The sequence below is a fragment of the Magnolia sinica genome, chromosome 2, assembly GCF_029962835.1.
Source record: "Magnolia sinica isolate HGM2019 chromosome 2, MsV1, whole genome shotgun sequence".
NCBI lineage: Eukaryota > Viridiplantae > Streptophyta > Magnoliopsida > Magnoliales > Magnoliaceae > Magnolia > Magnolia sinica.
In genome coordinates, this window is record NC_080574.1 from 360948 (window position 1) to 377165 (window position 16218).

The following is a 16218-nucleotide window of genomic DNA, read 5'->3' on the forward strand; positions in this document are numbered from 1 at the left end:
GACCTTGAGCCACTTTTGCCCAACAAAGAAGCTTGTCAGTGCCAATTTGTACGGGTGATCCAACCCCAAGGGACTAGTATCTTCCTTTCCAAGTTGAGAGCATTCTAAGCACCTCCACCACCTTGTTTCATGATTGCTTTGTCAGCTTGCCAATACAAAGAGGAAGTACCAAGATACATTAACTTCGCACCTAAACAAAACTGCAACATCTTCAACCACTTCCCCTCAAGCTCATACCTATAATTTCACTTTTTCCTTCTTCCTTCTTCCTCCTCCTTTTATTGCTGCTTCTCCTCCTGCTCCTCCTTTGCTTCGAGATTTACTTTCTGGCCAGTGACTTTTTCAAAGCAACTCAAAACCATAGGGGCGTAAGGGTGGTGCCCATTACGCGATATGGAGCTGTAACGCCCAATTTGGGGAAGAAAAAAGGCCCGTAATGGGCCTATAACACCCCTTACTGGCCCATCCTGAGCTGATATGGGGCCATAATGAACCGATGTGAGGCCTATATATTTTTTTCCTAAAAAGAATTTTGACCGATATGGAGGCCGTAATGGTCATTACAGCCCGTATTGTAACAGCCATAAGGCTGGCCGTTACAACACCATTATCATTATTAAATACCTTGCTACCATCTCCTCCTCTCTAAAGGTATTGACATTCATTCACATTGTTGGATGTTTTTCACTTGCATTAACATCATGGTGATTGGATGCTGCAAAATCAAGCCCATGTAACATTATGTAGGCTATACCGTAGAAAAAATTAACAATCACCCAAAAAGAAATATAAAATTTTGTTACAATTATGAAATCAGTGGGCCCACTTTTGTAGGCTAGCAAAAGCTTGGAATTGTATTATTTTTGGGTCAAGGCTATCTTACAAGGGCTCAGTGCAATGTGGTCTTACGCTTGCACACATATATCATGTTTAGAATATTTGAGAACATGTAATTCATCACATTCATTATCCTGTGAAGTACCACAAAACAATTCCACAAATCCAAAAGTCTAAATCCAAAATCCTAAACAGAATTTCTAAATTGCAGGATCTTGAAAATCCCTGCTGCCAAACAGAACTGAAAATTCAGGATTTCAATTCCATGCTCCCAATGGAGCCTTAGATTTCCCTAGGCCAGTTATCATTATGAAATAGAAAATGCATCATTTGTGAAACTTAAGATGAGAAACCTGGACATTGGCATTTTCAACTTCAAATCGTTGAATTAACCCCTCATGTTAGATGTTACATACCATATTAGTTGGTCTCCTTTTAGTATAGTAAAAGGAAATCCAAGCCTTAAGAATTAAGGTGATCCATTAGAAAAAATTATAGATCTATGGAAACGGAAGATTCCTTCTGCTTCTGGAATATGTTGGCCCCATGATCATTTCTTATCCTAGAAGCTCGAACTCTTGAAAGAAAGATAATTTAATCACTTGGATCCTCGTTCCTACTAAAAGCTGGAAACAAGCAGATATATCTCAAATTATGGGTCTGGTGACAAGAACCAAGCAAGTTTATTTCATTATGTAAACCATAGTTTTAAAACTCGCTGATTCGACTCAAAATTCGGACAACTCAAGTCAACTTGAAGAGATTTCGAGCCAAGTCTTTAGTAAACTCATTTTGGCACTGAATTGGCCCTAACTTGGAAAGACTCGTCGAGTCGATTTGATATGACTCATGGTGACTCAGGCCAAGTCAGTCGCCATGTGAAGAATGCATTTAATTGTTGTCCACTTGATTGAAGATTCCTGTGCTTCTAGCCTTTCTCTGTAGCCACATAGTTTAGAGAATAGATGGCTTGGGTTCTCTTCTCTCATTGGAGATATATCAAGAGAGACCTTCTCAGGTTGAGGAGGAATGACATCGACTCTATGTGATCAAGAACACACAAATGTAAGATATGATCTGAACCATTCAAGTTAAGATCATGAAATGTGATCATAGCTGGATAGGGAATCGATCATATGTTAATTAAATATAAGTTTCCAAAGTTTTTTCCAATTCCCTCTTTCAAAATTCACAACATTTCTTCACTGTAAAATACATGGGAGGTAAAGACTTAATAATCATGCCTCACTATGTTTCTTTTTCTCCTTCTTTTTGTCCTGCAAGTTTGCACATTTAGGGCTTGTTTGTTAAATCTGATATCTGAAGTCTGAATCTGAAATCTGAATCTAAAGTTTGAATCTTAAGTTGGAAAACTAGTAGTAAATCTAAAACAACCCATTCGTTAACTAATGTCTGAAATATTTGAAATATGTTAATTTGACACATTTACCCATATGAAACAATCATGATCGAATCCCTACCATTAAAAACTTCATGGATTCCACCGGGATGTTTATTTTCCATCCAACCTGTTGATATGCTAGGTGAGGCCCACCGTGATGTTTGTGAGAAATCCACCCGTCCATCTGTTTTGCGAGCTCATTTTAGGACACATGACCAAAAATGAGGCAGATCCAAAACTCAAGTGGGCCACATGAGAGGGAAAATTGGAGAAAAAATTCCTACCGTTGAAACCTTCCTTGGCTCCACCTTGATATTTATATGCTATCCAAACCGTTTATAATGTCGTGAACATTGGGATGAAGTGAAAAGACAAAATATTTGGGCTGATACAAAACTTTTGTGGCCACACTATTGTTTCAATGGTGGTCACTGAATCTCTACTATTTCCTCCCATGTGGCCCATTTGAGTTTTGGATGCACTTCAAATTTTATTTTTTTTTGTATCATGGTCTAAAATGAGCTCGCAAAACGTATTAACGGAGTGAATTTCGTACAAACGTCACGATGGATCCCACCTAGCATCTGGTGCAAGAAGTTCCTACGAAAGGGTTTGGCATAAAACCCTATGAAAGGGTCTCACCTAATCCACGAAACGGAGTGGACTAGGTGAGACCCTGGATCCACAGACACAATGGGACCCTAACTGTGGGGCTCAGAGTGATGTGTGTAGCTTAAATCCACACCGTCCAACCATTTTGAAAGCTTATTTTTGGGAGTCGTCCCAAAAATGAAGTGGAAAAAAATGTTAGGCGGACCACACCATAGGAAATAGTTTGATTTAATCCTCACCATTAAAAACTTCACAGATTCCACTAAAATTTTTATGTGCCATCCAACCTATTGACAAGGTCACAAATAGCTAGATGAAGAGACAACACAAATATCATCTTGATCCAAAGCTTTTGTGGCCCACAAAAATTTTTAAATGGTCAATCACCATTGTTTCCTATACTATGGTCCACCTAGGATTTGGAGCTGCTTTATTTTTTGGATTATACCCTAAAATGAGCTTTCAATATGGATGGACGATGTGGATGTAGTCACATATATCACAGTGGGCCCCACAGTTAGGGATCCCAACCACCTTGGTGGATGGGGGTCGCACCTAATCCACCCCCCCAGATCCAGAAGTGGATTGGCTAGTGTACAACACACCATCGATCTAGCTGGTGTATTGACGTCACATCAGCAAGTTCTGTGGGTCCCACCATTAAGTATGTGTAATATCCAAACCTTCCATCCATTTGGCGAGCTCGTTGTAAGGCTTGAGCCAAAAAATGAGACAGATCCAAAGATCAAGTGGACCACACTGCAAAAAGCAATGAGGGATTGAATGTATGCCATTGAAAGACTTTTGGGAGTCACATAAGTTTTCGATCAATATGATATTTGTTTTTCCTCTTCATCGAGGAGCACCAGCCAATCTGCTTCCCCAGATCCAAGATGCGGATTTCCCGCCAAAGCCTTTCCCTGGAAGTTCCTGTGTTGGAAACCTCAGTGGGGCCCACCATGATGTTTGTAAGAAATCCACCCCTTCCATCTGTTATGTGAGATCATTTTAGTACACAAGGCAAAAAATGAGATGGATCCAATAATCAAATGGGCCAAAAACGTGAGGATTGAACGTCCATAGTCGAAATATTCATGGGGGCCACAGAAGTTTTCAGTCCGGCTAATATTTGTGGTTTCAATTCATCTCAGTAGGAATGACGTTATGAATGGTATTGATGGCATGTAAACATCAATGTCGACTCAGGGAGGTTTCAACGGTAGGAATTTCCCTACCCACCTTTTTCTTTGGTGCGGCTCACTTGAGTCATGTATCCTGCTCATTTTTTGTCTCAAGTCCTAAAATGAGCTCAAAAAAACAAATGGATGGATTAGATTTATCACAAACATCATGGTGGGCTCCACCTAAGTTTCAAGTGCATGAACTTCATGTTAAAGGCTTTCACAAAAATTTACGTCTCCCATATCGGGAATTGCGTACTACCCTCACCACGATCTACCTAGATACGAAAAGTCAAGGGCTTTGTGGGGCCTACCGTGATGTATATGTTTCATCCACACCGTCTATCCATTTTTCTATATCATTTTTAAAAATAAAACAAAAAAACAAGGCAATATAAGGCTTAAGTGGGCCACACTACAAGAAACAATGGGAATTGGGTACTTACGATTGAACACTTCTTAGGGCCACGGAAGGCTCTGATCAAGCTTATTTTTGTGTTTTCCCTTCATCCAGGTCAGTGTGACCATATGAAGAGATTAGATGGCAAATAAGCTTCACGGTGGACCTCAGGAAGGTTTTAACAGTAGTTGTTCCATTCCCACTACTTTCTGTTGTGTGGTCAACTTGAGCTTTGGATGTGCCTATTTTTTTGGGATCATGCTTTAGAATGATATAGAAAAGTTGATGGACGATGTGGATGTAACACATAAATCATGGTGGGCCCAGAGAAGTGCCACACACTAAAGGGGCAAGGGGCAATTTTGGATTTTTTATTTTTATTTTTTTTTAATTGTGGAGCGCATTCTGGATTTATCATTAAGCTAGACGTTGGTCACCGAAAAATTTTGGCATAAAATGACGGAGTGCTTTCTTCATTCAATGTTAACACTAAACATCAAGCGCTTTCCCGATTCCGCGTTAAGTAGAAAATTTCAATATTAACAAACATGCCCTTAGTATAATGTAAATGATAATCCTCTTTCCAGCTGAATGACCAAAAAACAAGCTCCCAGTAGATCTAGGATGACTTGGGAAGTCCTTTGGCGCAAGAATTTACTTTTAAGGTACATTAATCTTTTTCCCTTTTGAAGACATTTATGTTTACAAGGTATTGGGATATTTTAATTATTCTGATGAAAAAGGAAGGCCTTTTGCATTCTGAAGGTTTAAGTCTGAGATGCACTAACCTTGTAGCTCTGAAAGCTCCTCTTCTGACCTGCACTGGAAATATCAAATGACATTTAATACAAGCAAAATATTAGATCTCTAAACAATATATCGGTCAGAGAAGGGGTGTGTTAACCTTTAGCATCAAGAATTGTTATTCCACTAAAAGGAATGCCTACATCAAGAATTTATCTCTCATGAAAAGAAAATGAAACTTTATAGACAAGACAAAAGATTTAAATATATTTCAGGACTTTCATTTATTTTATTTTATTTTGATAAAGGTGCATATACTTGAAGACGGCGATCATTCGCATTTCAAAAAAATTCAAGACAAGAACCTTGCCCATGTAGTTTAAGGCTTCATCTGTCTGAAGTTTTCTTTAAAACCATCATCGCCAATATGTCGAGTGACTAAAGAGGCTTGTCCTCCTGCCATGTGGTTGATTTGAGCGAACCACAGGATGCTAGTGTTTTGGCTCCTCCATTGTTTTTTGTTGTCGTCATTACCATGCATGTCGTACAGTCAACACCATGACTCATTTTTAAAACCACCTATCTTTGATCAAGGTGTTCCATATACGTTACAATACGGCCGGTTGATACATATAGGTAATGTCTTGACCGTTACGTGATACAGGGGTGAAATGGGACAATTGTTTTTTTGGGACCGTATCGGCCGTTACAGGGCATAATGACTGTTACCCTCGTAATAGTTGAAAAACAACAACTTTTTTCTATTTAAATACATTTGTCTCCATTTCCACTTTTCTCATTCTAAAAACTCTTTTAGATCATTCTACAGTAGATTTCAACCACTCTTACTATAGTTTTTAGGATTAAAACCATAGATTAAAGCGATTTGAGTGAATAGAAGCTTCGAAGGTCATTTTTAAATAATAAAAAAAATGAAAAAGTGGTACTTATACATTTTTTCCGATTTCTAGTTCTGATGCTTGATTGTAATATGTGAAAATTAAAGAAATATAACCATGCTCATAAATTCACCAGACAACCCGATATAACACTCTTACTAAAAGGTGGACCGTTATGCTACCATAAACATATTCAAAACAAAAAATGGATACATATTAGGAATATTTACATTATTCTGCTTTTTCTAGATATTTTTCAAGAATTTTTTAGACAAAAATAATAATAATAATTCAACTTTTATGGGGGTCATAATGGTCGTTACACCCCTGTATCGGTAATAGTGGTGATCGTTATGACCATCATTACTTTTATGGAATACCTTGCCTCTGATATGACCCTTTCTTTGGCTCTCTGAGATACACCACTTGAGGATTCCGTTTTTTCATAGAAAGTTATGTTGTTCCCTAGTGACAACATGGTTGCCATGGACTATTTCTATAAAAGCTTCTCTTTTTGCCAAGCGTTCATTATTAAATGATTAGAAGAAGGCATAATTGACTAGGCCATCCCAAATATCTTCAGGTAGTCTATCCACACTTCCATCGTGAATGCATTGTGACAAACAAATAATGCACCGATTCTCTATTCCCCATACATGGTAAACAACCATTTGCAAGAATCTCTTGTCTACTCCTTAAATGATCTATGGTAAGTACCTCGTCCTTGCCCACCAACCAACTAGGACTCTAGATCTTCAGAAGGATCAAATGGATGTTGTAGGGTGATTCATAGGTTGGGTCAACGCAAAGGGTAATTGGACTTGACCCACTAATCAATAGTTATGGGTCTAAAATTTAGACCCATGGAGCAGTTCTAGGTTCAAAAGTTCAATCTGGATTACTTTGGGTCTAGATCCTCTCAAAATAAACCCCGTCCTAGTTTTTAAATAGGTCCGATTTTGATCATACTAAAATGGAGCTAACTAGACCCAAGTAGAAGTAGTTAACTACCTGTGTTTCTTTTTTTCTTTTTTATTTTCTTATTCTCTTCTTCTTTTAGGTTAGACTACAACAATGGTTCACCACCTTTCCTAAAACATGTTTACCCAAGAAAATGTAGTTAACTATCTGGAATTTTCTTTTCCTTTTGAGTTAGACTACAGGAATGGTTCGCCACCTTTATCTCAAACATGTTTACCCATCCACTACTTCGGACAATCCAAAATATGCAAATTGTGGCCCATAGTTGACGGAGAATGTAAAAAAATTATACTAATTGGACAACCCTAAATCTAATTTTACTCATTGAATTTGGATTGTTGGAGATTTTATTTTACCATGAAAATTGAGATCCACCACCAATTGGATGGTTTCAAGCATTATTTCTATGAAAACTCACTTGTAACTTGTATACTCGACCCATACGCAACCCAAACCTGACCCGTGTGATAAATGGGTAGGATCTAAATCCTATGCACGGCCCAACCCATTAAAAAAATGGGTTGGCTATTTTTGTCTTAGACTCAACTTGGACCCCACCCTGGTTTTAATGGGTCCAAAATTCTAACCCGATTCTTAAATGGGGACCTAGCGGTCCTAGCCCGATTCTAACCCAATTCTTAAATGGGGACCTAGCCCATTTGCACCCCTAACCATTCGACTTCCCTCTTGCAGCTCCCATTAAGTTGACATAGAAAGACTTCATGAAGAAGTGCCCTTAACAAGGCTCCACCACCATCCCAAGGATTTGTATCAAGATAAACCCCACCAAACAAAGTGAGGAAGCAAAAATTAACAAACCCCCTCGTAAGTCGGATTTTAGCAAAAGGTTGGCAACTAAACCACTTAATCATCGGATCTACCACAGGTGAATTTGTTGTTTGCTCTACCCATAGGCTCATTTCTAGTGATCCACCATCCATCAATCAATCAAAACCTTCTCTTAGTAACTCCCTTGATGGTACCCATGCATCCATCTTTCTTTTTTTTCTCTTCGGCTAGTATTGCACAACCGAATACTAATTAAAGAGAGCTTCATTTAACATCACTTCTCAATAGATGATCATGTGTGCCGTATCAATCTGGTCATGAAACCAACCTCCACATATTTTTCCAAAGTCATTTCTCAACACATCTGGGAAATTTATAGTACCATTTTTCATATCAAATTCCCCTCTCAAAGAATGCCGCTTAAGCTTTCCAACATCGGCACTTTGCTTATGCTACTCCTGGTCACTCTAAAAACACCTAGAGAGCTCTTTCATAACATATTTAATGGAAGGCAAGGCGGGTACAACTATGCGGAGAATAACAATCATGGCCATTTTATGGGTGATGAGGACATCCGGGCACCTTTTAGAATTTGAGGAGAGCTACACCCAATTTCTTTATGGCTAGGTGATCATTACTGATGCAGGACATGGAAAATTAAATATGATATGCAAGATTTCAAGCTTAGATCCTACCAATTCAGAAACAATCACACAAATTCCACATCCCACATGAAAATCCAAACATTCAATTAAAGGGGAATCTATGCGGGTCCAAGCCGACACAGGCTAGGACTGGACCAATAAAAACTATAAACCAAACGATGTCAAAGGGAAATAAAATCAACTACTCATGCATAAAAAAATCAGTCCCCAATCCAAGGGATTCCCTAATTTCAATTCAAGGAACCCTGAGCCAAAAGATGATCCCGCATATGGACAACAACAATGGGCCAGACGGACGTGCGCGTGATCCCAACCGCACATGTGTGGGGCCCACTATTCAAAAAAAAAGGCCACCTTGACCCTGGTCGGCCAGGGATGGACTCCAAAACCTCCAAATTTCAGCTCGATCCGATGTACGGTTTGTGCGTGGTGCTCCGCCGAAGTTTCAGCTCGCCTGCGGGCCGAAATCTGGAAACCTACTTCAATGAAGAAATCTGATGCAACAAAAGGACAAATTCGAAGTACGGATGGTGGGGGAAGATGGAAAAAAAAAGATGATGGAAGATGGGGGTGAATGGGGATCGATGTGGCTTCGCACCACGGTAGTTAGCCCTTCGAAAAGGGAGGGCTTCGCACCCACTTTTGAATTCTTCCATAACTCACGAAGAGAGCAGAAAAATAAAGCAGGAATTTTTTATTAACTTCAATGAATGAAAAGAACTACAAGGGTGGCCTATTTATAGGGAGAACCCTATACCCAAAACTCGCACCATGTGCGACACCTATTACTTGGCGATGAAGTAAACTAAAATAAAAACCAAATAAGGAAATCTAAAGCGTTCACGATGTTCTAAATAATAACAATAAGCAAAACCTAAAATATAAAACCAATCCGATGAGTGGGCCACGATCATGAGATCCCATGGTGGGCTTTTCTTGACTATCGGGCCACTTTTCTGAACCAAAACTTGTCTTCTAGCTAGGAGGCCCTCTCTGGACATCGTCATCGAGCCAGATCGATGGTGAGGTCCTCCTTCTGCGTACGTACGAGCGTAGGGGGGGCGGCGTGAGTGCGCGTGTGCACGTGATGTCCCCATCAATTCTCCCCGGCTGCAAAGATTTCGTCACTGGAGAAATAAAACTCCTGAACCGCTTCAGGATGTCAGGATCAAGTCTCTGAAGCTCCTCCTCAGTGAGCCACATGCTGCCTGAAGCTGGGCGTGACTTCCATTTAACCACGTACTTCTGAAACCCGCCGTCCAACGTTGAAACTATCTGATGGTCCTGGATATCCTCTATTTCCTTTTTGGGTGTGTGAAGGTTAGGTATGAGAGATAGAGGCTGGGAAAATGAGTCGGGAAGGATAGGTATGGGAGGTAGAGGCTGAGAAGATGGGTCGGGATGGGTAGGTATGGGAGGTAGAGGCTGGGAACATGGGTTGGGACGGGTAGGTATGGGACGTAGAGGCTGAAAAAATGGGTTGGGAATGATAGATATGGGAGGTAGAGGCTGGGAAAATGGGTTGGGACGGGTAGGTATGGAACGTAGAAGCTGGGAAAATGGGTCGAGAAGGGTAGGTATGGGAGGTAGAGGCTGGGAAGAAAGGTTAGAAAAAGTAGATATGGGAGGTAAAGGTTGGGAAAATGGGTTGGGAAGGGGCCATGGTTCAAGAGATAAATATGAAGAATCAGGATGGGTGGACGAAGGGTCGGACAAAGTATCAGTGGTCCTCTGAAAAGTAACTAAATCCTCCACATCAAATGTGAAACTAATTCCCATGAAAGGTGGAAGATCTATCTCATACACATTGAGACCGTTTCGTTTTATAATTTTGACGGGTCCAGCGCTACACGCGTGTAACTTACGAATGGCCCTCGAAGGATACCGCTCGGGCCTGATGTAGACCATCACAGAGTCCCTAATATTGAATCCTTTGAAACATTTATACTGGTCTGTATAAAATGTACAATGTTCATTATTAGTCATGATCTTCTGCCTGATTTCTTTATGCCATGAATGAATGTGATGCGCAAAAGACTCTGCAGACTCTGACGGCCTATGGGACAGTGACATAGGGACAAGATTAATAAGTTTCCTAGGTTTATAATCAGTAACGACTTCACAAGGACTTAGACCTGTGGACCTATCGACAAACTTATTCAACGTGAACTCGGTTGTAGGTATTACGATGTCCCATATTCTGGTGTGCTCTATATCCTTCCTAGGGGACTCATCCGGTAGATCATCAGGAAAGATATCACGTAACTCAGCCATTACCGGAATGGCCTCAGTGGGTAACTCTATACTAGCCGCTGGTGCACTCTCTCCAGCCACAAGGCCACACATGTTGTACCCCTCAAAATAGTGGTCTTTATGTCTCTCATGGGGTGGGTGTCCGGGTGCACACCCATAATTGATTCCTTGACCAACTCCATTCATTGGTGTATCCTCCAGGTCACCTGCTTGAGATTGGACATCTACCCCAATGGTGGGGTTTGTCCTAGCGATGGTCTTTAGTCGGGTAATGTGTACATCAAGCTGTTCACAGCATTGGTCCATTTCCAAGCGCTTAATCATAGACTCCAACATCTGAGATATCTTGTTTAGTGACTCTTGCAATTGTTCCATGTTTAGTGTAGGGTGCAAATCGAAACTACGACCCGTACGTGTGGGCATACACTGATTTGCTTAACCTAAAGACCTTCTATGACAACTATATGCGTCTAAAAACTAAATGACCCTACGAGACTCTATATGAAGGAGACTACACACTGTTACTAAAATTCAGCTATATATGATGGACTGAATGCATGAAGGACTCAAACTAAACCCTAAATATGTGGTGAATTCCCCTACAAGAACCCTAGGCTTTGATACCAAATTTGATGCAGGACATGGAAAATTAAATATGATATGCAAGATTTCAAGCTTAGATCCTACCAATTCAGAAACAATCACACAAATTCCACATTCCACATGAAAATCCAAACATTCAATTAAAGGGGAATCTATGCGGGTCCAAGCCGACACAGGCTAGGACTGGACCAATAAAAACTATAAACCAAACGATGTCAAAGGGAAATAAAATCAACTACTCATGCATAAAAAAATCAGTCCCCAATCCAAGGGATTCCCTAATTTCAATTCAAGGAACCCTGAGCCAAAAGATGATCCCGCGTGTGGACAACAACAATGGGCCAGACGGACGTGCGCGTGATCCCGACCGCACGTGTGTGGGGCCCACTATTCAAAAAAAATGCCACCTTGACCCTGGTCGGCCAGGGATGGACTCCAAAACCTCCAAATTTCAGCTCGATCCGATGTACGGTTTGTGCGTGGTGCTCCGCCGAAGTTTCAGCTCGCCTGCGGGCCGAAATCTGGAAACCTACTTCAATGAAGAAATCTAATGCAACAAAAGGACAAATTCGAAGTACGGATGGTGGGGGAAGATGGAAAAAAAAAGATGATGGAAGATGGGGGTGAATGGGGATCGATGTGGCTTCGCACCACGGTAGTTAGCCCTTCGAAAAGGGAGGGCTTCGCACCCACTTTTGAATTCTTCCACAACTCACGAAGAGAGCAGAAAAATAAAGCAGGAATTTTTTATTAACTTCAATGAATGAAAAGAACTACAAGGGGTGCCTATTTATAGGGAGAACCCTATACCCAAAACTCGCACCATGTGCGACACCTATTACTTGGCGATGAAGTAAACTAAAATAAAAACCAAATAAGAAAATCTAAAGCGTTCACGATGTTCTAAATAATAACAATAAGCAAAACCTAAAATATAAAACCAATCCGATGAGTGGGCCACGATCATGAGATCCCATGGTGGGCTTTTCTTGACTATCGGGCCACTTTTCTGAACCAAAACTTGTCTTCTAGCTAGGAGGCCCTCTCTGGACGTCGTCATCGAGCCAGATCGATGGTGAGGTCCTCCTTCTGCGTACGTACGAGCGTAGGGGGGCGGCGTGAGTGCGCGTGTGCACGTGATGTCCCCATCAATTACATTGAGCCCAGTGAGCCCAATTCGAGTTCTTAGTCACGTTGAAGACCCTACATGGATGATTATGCATCTTTGAAGACCCCGATGCATGTGGGCTACTTAGTTGGACCATTCCGATCATTGGAGCATCGTCATTGGACATCTTGGTCGTGGGCCACGAAATATTTTAATTTATTTAGTTACTTATATGTTTGTTATTTTATTTTTTGTTTGGTTTATATTTTTACTAAGTTTAGAGAGTTAAGAACAAATTTTATTTTATTGTCTTTATGTGAAACTTTTTATCTGGAATGCGATTTTGTAAAAAGTCTTTTTTTAAACTATATAAGGATTGGACGTCCCCTCCCTCGCCATTATTGAATATATGACAAAAAAAAAAAAGCTCTTCTTTCTCTTTGCTTTGAGATGAAGCAAATCTCTTGTGATTGAAGTGAATTGGTGTGATGCCATGGAGTGAATCCAAGTTATCATTCTTTCTCATTCTCTTAAATAATTAAAAAAAGGTAAATTTTTCTTTCTCCAATAACAAACAATCACCACTCCATCCTTTTTCTTCTTTTTTCCTACCCATACACCCACAACGTAACCCGTACCAAACTCCCATCCAACCCACTCCCCCTTGACCGTACAAATGTACGGTCACACTTGGTCATACCCACCTAGCTGTACGCAATTGTACGAACAAATTTGTAGGGTTGTCCATACAAATTTGTCCTTATGATCGGCCTTCCCCTCCCTTTCATCCTTTGTTTCCCCCAATTCAAACCATAATCCCCAAATCCTAACCCTAAATCTCTTAAGTCTCAAATCCTATCTAACTATCACAAACCTAATTCCCCAAAAACCTTACTTTCAAAACCCTAATTCCCCATAACCCTACTTCCAAAGTCTAATTTCCAAAATGCAATTCCTAAACCCTGGAGTCCTAACCCTAACCTACCCAAACCTCCCAAACCGAGTGAACCCCTTTGAATTGAGAACAACCCCTGTGTTAGATGGAAGCCCTACCTTCCATAGGTACTATCTAATAATGTTTTATACGATCTATCTGACGGGTTGTGATTTAGTCTTGAATCTGAATACAGTTACATACTTGAATTTATTAAGCTTTTGTTTGATTAGTATTATTTCGTGCTTTAAATTGTTCTAGTTAATCCGTTGATGATCTCATTGAATCATACTAGGCTAGGTCACCCATCCTGCATCAGTGGGCAATTTGCGGTGCCAGGAATAGGTGTTGTTTCCAGAATGAGGAATCCGGTGCCGAAGAGGTTATTAGGAAATTAAAGTTTTTGGCTTCTAGTTGGGTTGTTTATGTTAAAGCCACTCCTGTTGCTAGTTGTTTTGCTTAGGCTAGCTTCCTTGGGTTGTATTATTTTCTCTCTTTTGCAAGCTCTATAATAAAAGTTAATGTTATCTCTCTTCAAAAAAAAAAAAAAAATCTAACTGGAGAGAAATAGGCAGATCCTCATAAATTAGGAAGGCAGCTACAAGAAGATCATTGCTACAATTAAATGAATAGTTTTTTTAATTTTTCTTGCTCATTCACCGCAAGAATTCCTACTCAACTCGTGATTCACGAATCAAACCTCATTTCTCTTTGGTCCCAAACCCTAGACACCATACACTTTTATTGAGGGGATCACACGTCCATTTTTTTTGTGGGTAAAATTGCCAAAAAGAAAGAAATAAAAGAACATAAGTTTTTTTAAAAGAAGAAGAAGAAGAAGAAGAAGAAGAAAACATTTAAGAATCGTTCGGATGGTAGTAAATGAGGCAAGTTGTAAACGATTTACTAGCAAATCATTTACAACTTGCGTTTGGATGCCCTAAAATGCTTGTAAATCATTTACTAATGATTTCCCATGTTTTCTCCCTTTTCATTTGCTAGTAAAGAGTTGGGATTTCATTTGCTAGCAAATGATTTACCAGCGAGAAGCCTCCAACAGCTCTTTTTTTGAAGGCTGGGAGATACACACCTCCCTCTCTCCATTGTATCTGAGAACTCCAATATGGCTCTCTCTCTCTCTCTCTCTCTCTCTCTCTCTCTCTCTCTCTCTCTCTCTCTCTCTCTCTCTCCCAATGGCAACAGATCTTACTATTACCCTTATAAAAGAGCATTTGAATTCGTGGGCCCACTTCTATGGCTCACCTACTGCTTGGTTTTATGTGAGGATCAACCCTAAGCTTTAGGGAGATGGGCTTAACCCAATGATCCACTTTAAAATCCACTCTTATATGCTATTTGAATGTTTTCTTAATGAATTCCTTATCTAAACTATGTAGGTGTGAATACATAATTACAGGATATAAACCATTTACAGGCTATCCAAACGCTGTAAGTGATTTACAACTTAAAGCCAAACAGACAGGCTATAAATCATTAACAGCCACTAAAACCATTTATCACCATCCAAACGACCCAGTGAAAACGGGCTGAACAAGATTGGAGCACCCATATCTGAATTTTATCTACATCATGAAAGAAAGAAGAAAATGAAAAAGAAAAAGAAAGGGCATACGAGAAGAGAAGCATTGACTTGCTCACCAGAATATGGTAGAATTAGTGGTGTGGGGAAGGATGTCAAGGTAGGGACGCCACTGGGAGTCCAGCCGGGACTTGTTGTGTAGAAGGAACAAGGCAACAGAAATCCAGGGCTTCAACCCGCTGCAAACTCTCCCAATGTCAGAAGCAGCAACGGAGTCGGGATTTATCCAGAGCTTCTTGGGAACTTGGACGACCACCTCGTTCCGAGATATGTCCCTCTGGGCTACCAGACCTAGCCCTTCCGCCACTACTCCCGGTTTTACTGCAGGAGAAGAGTCCGATAGTAACCCTTTCTCGCAAAGCCACTGCCAGAAGTTTTGGAGGGCAGGGGAGGAGGCGGAGGGACTGTAATGGTCGTCGGGAGAGCTGAGGGCATTTACGGAGAAAGCCTTTGTTGGCCGAACGAGGGTTCGAGGTTTCAGGCATTTTGCAGAGTAGAGTAGAGAAGAAGAAGATAAAGAAGAGAGAAAACAGAGTGAGGAGGCCATTCTCTTCTCTCTCTCTCTCTCTCTCCCCTTCCCAAGGGATGGGATGAAGAAAAACCACAGCCGCTGATTTCTTCATTTATTAGCCTTGTGGATAAATAGCCTTTTGTTTTTTTGTTTTTAAATTTACTGAACTTCTTTGTTTTTATTTGATCTTTTCATTACTGATCTGTCCTTGATACGCTGCCCCTGCCCTGGGAAACGGATTGGCTACTCTCCCTGCCACTTGTCCGGTGGCTAGTGGTCGGTGATCTGTGGGCCCCACTATGAAGTATTTATTTTATCCATGCCGTTCATCTATTTTTACGGATCATTTTAGGCTTGATCCCAAAAATGAGAGGGAGATAATTCTGAGATGGACCACACCACAGGAAAACAATAGTGATTGGATATCCACCGTTAAAATCCTCCTAAGGTCCGCTGTACTGTTTATTTGACATCCAATCTGTTGATTAGTCATACAGACCTAGATGAAGGAAAAAAACAAAGATCAGCTCGATCCAAAACTTTTTATGGACCCCCAAAAAAGTTTTTAATGGTTGACGTTCAATAAACACTGTTTCCTGTAATGTGGTCCACTTGAGATTAGGATATACCTCATTTTTTGGGTTCATACCATAAAATGATCTAGGAAAATAGATTGACGGCATGGATGAAACACATACA

At 40.5% G+C, this 16218-nt stretch overlaps 1 protein-coding gene across 2 annotated transcripts in view; it reads right to left on the reverse strand.

Moving 5' to 3' along the window:
* Positions 1-15626, reverse strand: part of LOC131230941 (ribulose-1,5 bisphosphate carboxylase/oxygenase large subunit N-methyltransferase, chloroplastic) — a 30245-nt gene extending 14619 nt beyond the window's left edge. Inside the window, exons 1-2 of one of the 2 annotated variants that reach the window (XM_058226973.1) lie at positions 15068-15626; positions 5221-5254 (exon numbers count right to left, since the gene is read on the reverse strand). In XM_058226973.1, the coding sequence (XP_058082956.1) occupies positions 5221-5254; positions 15068-15555 (522 nt within the window). In that variant the 5' untranslated portion in view covers positions 15556-15626. The remainder of the gene's footprint in view (positions 1-5220; positions 5255-15067) is intronic. The other variant, XM_058226969.1, reaches the window with a different exon arrangement.
* Between the last annotated feature and the right edge of the window lie 592 nt (positions 15627-16218).